At 35.7% G+C, this 4,717-nt stretch overlaps 1 protein-coding gene across 1 annotated transcript; it reads right to left on the bottom strand.

Moving 5' to 3' along the window:
- Positions 1 to 254: 254 nt before the first annotated feature.
- Positions 255 to 4,193, bottom strand: LOC107690885 (matrix-remodeling-associated protein 8-like; the record flags this gene model as incomplete). The annotated part of the gene is made up of 3 exons (XM_016489303.1): positions 255 to 614; positions 2,643 to 2,975; positions 3,846 to 4,193. Coding segments are annotated over 3 exons (1,041 nt in total), but the record flags the coding sequence as incomplete, so codon positions are not given.
- Positions 4,194 to 4,717: the final 524 nt, after the last annotated feature.

The raw sequence follows: 4,717 nt of genomic DNA, 5'->3' as shown, positions 1-4,717 counted from the left end.
CTGAAGACGAAAGACTGTGTCTGGAGAGAAAACACACAATAACTCCTGTTCAGTTAAATAGTGAATTACATTTTAATGAAATATTTATTAATTAAATTTATATCATTATCAGTCATCCAGTTTTATTTTAAACACACATCTCAGTTCTTTCTGACAATTACATTTATAACTTAATGAATTAAAATCAAAACCGTGTTGGAGACACAAATGTAATATTATAAATAACTAAACTACTGATTTAAAGATTGACTTACCTAGTAGCTTCAGTACCAAATTTATCTTGGTTGAAAATTGCCTGCGATTCCAAAATAAGTGAACAGTGCGTGTACATGTGTATTCTCCCTCATCTTCAGCTCTCAGTTTGTCCAGACGGAGGGAGAAGTTTCCATCTTTAATGTGCTCAGTAAAGAAATGAGATCTGTTCTGATAATCTTCATCTTGTTCTTCTGCTCGACTCTCACCGTCCTGATACAGATGAACCAGATCCTTTAAGTCTTTTTTTCTCCATTCCACCCTCAGACCCTCCATTCTAGAGGGTTTATCTTCATAACAGGGCAAAACCACTGAAGCTCCCGGAGGAACAGGTGTGTGATGAGAAGGTTTCACAATGAATCCTGAAAATAAAAACGTTTTATTTGAAATGTTAAGAGAGAACTGAGGTCTCGTCCTCACACAGATGCTCATCGTGATGTAGATTAAGTCTCCTGAATCTGATTGACAAGCTTTGCACAACTAAGTAAGGGCACAGGTGATGTTTTATCAGTTTTATTTTTTCTAACCTGTACTTCTTTAATACCAGGGGTCTTCAATGTTTTTCAGGGCAAGGACCCCTTATGTGACAGAGACATGGTTTAGGGACCCCCTGAGACAAAAAGTGTCAAGCAGAGCTACATATTAAGCATATAGCCTTCGATATTAATAGAAACTAACCATAATTTATTATGATTAAGAATAAATATCATGTTACATGTATATTATGTTAAGACAGTAGATCAGAACTATGCACATTATTGTTGTGGCACATTACTTGTTAAAATGCATCATAAAAAAACATGGAGATAAAAATCACAATTCATTAGTTGTTTGCGGTTGTTGTAAAATATTTTAATGGATTTGCAGAGTCCTACATTATAATTTTACTAGTCAGATGGGCATTTCCAGTTGCCTGAACTTTAGCTTCAAGTTTACTAAAACTTAACATTTTAATTGTATTGTGAGAGATGGACAATTAAGAATCAAATTACTGAGTGAGGGTTTTCTAGTAAAGTGCAGATATAATGTGTAAGCAAGGGCTCCACAATGACAAGAATAGCAATGTACAGTGAGGCATCCACGATTATTTACAAGGCATTACTTTTACAAAATAAAAAATTGGAATGGAATTTAAAAATATATTGATTTGAATATTTGTCTAGTAATCTATTAGTCTGCATTTACATTGCGCTTATCTATTGCGACATGCCATATTTTTGTCCCGTGCTAGCATCACAATATCAATTGCAGATTCAAAGTGAATCACGCATGTATACGTAGATATAATTTCCAAAACTTTGCAGCTTGTAATTGACCATCGGTCCTCTTAGCAGCAAGAAAAACAATACTTTTATTCAACGGATTATAACTGTATAGCCTCCAAAGGGCGAAAGACCGCTCACTTCACAATCACTAAAAAGCTCTCTCATCTCAGTTCGCGATCTCACAACGTTCCATTAAAATAAATAAAGTTATCTACACTCTAACTTGTTAATCTCATCGTGTCGTTGTTTGTTAATGAGAGCAGATTCGCGAGAGCGAGCATAATTCAGCACTGAATAAAAACTCCGGCGTTGAGTGGATTCTAATCTAAACACCTCTGATTGGCCATTGCGTTCAAGAGCTCAACAAACATGTCTGTGATTGGCTACATTTCTCACCGCTGCAAAAACACGCTGTAAATAGGAACATTTCACGTTCTCGGAGCTCAAACTCAAAAACGCAATGGAGCGTTTGCTAAATCAGTTTCGCCAATAATATTATATAACTGACTATAGTAAACAGTCATTATAGTAGTTGGCAAAATAATTCAAGTAAAGCGAAAGGGCATTTCTGTCTTGCATTATGTTGTGCACAGTGCACTAATTAGATGTAGACTCTGTTAAATGATAAAACAAATTGTCAGTATAATTAATCATTAATTAAACAGGCTGCTGACTCAACTCATAGATATCTGGTGAAATCCCCGAACTACAAATGAACAGACTGAGTTCAGACTTTGTGCTGAGAATAGATGTGGTTCTCAGAGGCCAATCAAAAGCACAATAATTCCTTCCACAAATCTGGATCTTTTTTACAGTATCTGCTTATTATAGCTTTTATATATTTTATTACATTTATTGTTTTTCCATAGACACTCACATTTACAAACCCAGCACAGCCGATAAAGCATAGCTATAAATACATGTTCAGATGTAGCTGGTGCTCCTTCAAAATTAATATTCTTTTTCTATATAATTAATAATATATGACCAGCCCAGGCAATTACACATTGATCACTTAAATGCATCAAACTAATGTAATAAAAAATCTGTAAATACTATTTTTATACTAACTATACTTCTTAATTGAAATCATATACTGATCATGGCAACACCAGACACACTTACCCAGTTTCAGCTCTGCATCAGCTGAAAACACACAATCCTGGTCCCTGAAAACTCTACATCTATAAACCCCTTCATCTCCAGCTCTCAGCTTTTTCAGACGGAGGGAGAAGTTTCCATCTTTAATCTTCTTCTTTAAGAAATGAGCTCTTTTGTGATAATCCTGGTGCTGCTCTTCAGCTCGACTCTTGCCATCTTCATACAGATGAACCAGAGTCTCTGAGTCTGCTCTTCTCCACTCCACCTTCAGACTGTTCTCTAACAAGCTTTTGTCCACCTGACAGGAGAAATCCACTGAACCTCCCAGAGGAACAACATCACCAGTCATAAGGAACTCTATAAAGGAATAGAAACATGTTTTAATGTGGAAAAACTGTTAGTACAAAATGTAAAAAACACCACACTTGCATACCAGCTAGTCGATCATTCAAAACTTGCGATTAGTTAATGATCTATTAATTATATATTTATATATTATTTTATTTATTTCATTATTATGTAGCTCAATATCAAAAATGGAACAAAAAATATCATTTTTCAGTTTTATAGTTTTCAGCATTCGATAGTAACCAATCCAAGATATGCTTCAAATTGCTCTTAGAGGTGCTGAATGAAAATGAAAAAAAAAAAAGGTGAAAAAGTGTTTGCACTAATATAGATTCAGATTAATAACTACATATTCAGGATTACAAATATATTCAGATTTCATATAATTATTTCTTGTTTGGAAATAAATGCAAATGTTCACACATACGTGCACACACACACACACACACACTTTTTCAGTTTTATAGTTTTCAGCATTCGATAGTAACCAATCCAAGATATGCTTCAAATTGCTCTTAGAGGTGCTGAATGAAAATGAAAAAAAAAAAAGGTGAAAAAGTGTTTGCACTAATATAGATTCAGATTAATAACTACATATTCAGGATTACAAATATATTCAGATTTCATATAATTATTTCTTGTTTGGAAATAAATGCAAATGTTCACACATACGTGCACACACACACACACACACACACACACACACACATTTTGAACATATATGGTAATCAGTTGTGAATAGTGTGACAATTCGCCAACAGTGTAACACGTATTGACTATCTTGAGTTATCCTGCCTCTAAAACACTAAATAATCAAACCAGTACTGTACTGCTGGCTATTAAGGCTCGAGTTTGATTTGTTTTTATCTGTTCACTTACTCAGAGCCAGTTTTGTCTTGGCTGAAAACACACATCTCTGGCCACTGTGAACTGTACATGTGTATTCTCCAGCATCTTCAGCTCTCAGATCGTCCAGACGGAGGGAGAAGTTTCCATGTTTAATGTGCTCAGTAAAGAAATGAGCTCTTTTCTGATAATCCTGCTGCTCTTCATCTGCTCGACTCTCACCATCTGGATACTGATGAACTAAAGTCTCTGAGTTTCTCGTTGTTCTTCTCCACTCCACCTTCAGATCTTCAGTTAGTAAGTGTGGAGGAACATGACAGGGCAAAACCACCCAACCTCCCAGACCGAAAAACTGGTTTAAAGTATTCTGCACAATGAAACCTGAAAATAAAGACATTTCATTTCAAATGTGAGATAAATGTTGAGGCAAAATAACCCACTATCGGCCTCTGTCTCGACTGTTTAATCACACTAAATACAGGTGCAAACGGAGCCAGTTTTTTGTGACCAGATTATTGGGAGATGATCAGAAACACTAATGGTTTGTTCACACTGACAGTGATTAAATCACTGGACGTCCCAGAGTCTGGTGGATCACGATCCACTCTCCCATTGCTAGTCAACACATTTAGTTTCTACTAATTTGCATAAAGTTGGGCTCCAAGTAATGAAGCATTACCCAGACATGAAAACTTAAGATATTACTAGTTCAAAAGAGCCACTCGAGCTTCCCTTACTAATTCAGAAGACACTGGTAATGGTGACTTGGGCTGTTTCTATGCAGTTACTGGACACAGAGTGTGTCTGATTCAAGGACAGCTATACCTGATCTGTCTAGCATTCCCATTCATCTGTACAAAAGTCATGATTAGAAATCAGCACTCTTTGCTCATAGAAGCTCAGTT

This window comes from Sinocyclocheilus anshuiensis, unplaced genomic scaffold, assembly GCF_001515605.1.
Source record: "Sinocyclocheilus anshuiensis isolate Anshui unplaced genomic scaffold, SAMN03320099.WGS_v1.1 scaffold17195, whole genome shotgun sequence".
NCBI classification, from domain to species: domain Eukaryota; kingdom Metazoa; phylum Chordata; class Actinopteri; order Cypriniformes; family Cyprinidae; genus Sinocyclocheilus; species Sinocyclocheilus anshuiensis.
Note: the sequence above shows the minus strand (reverse complement) of the source record. Positions and strands in the feature narration are given on the sequence as shown.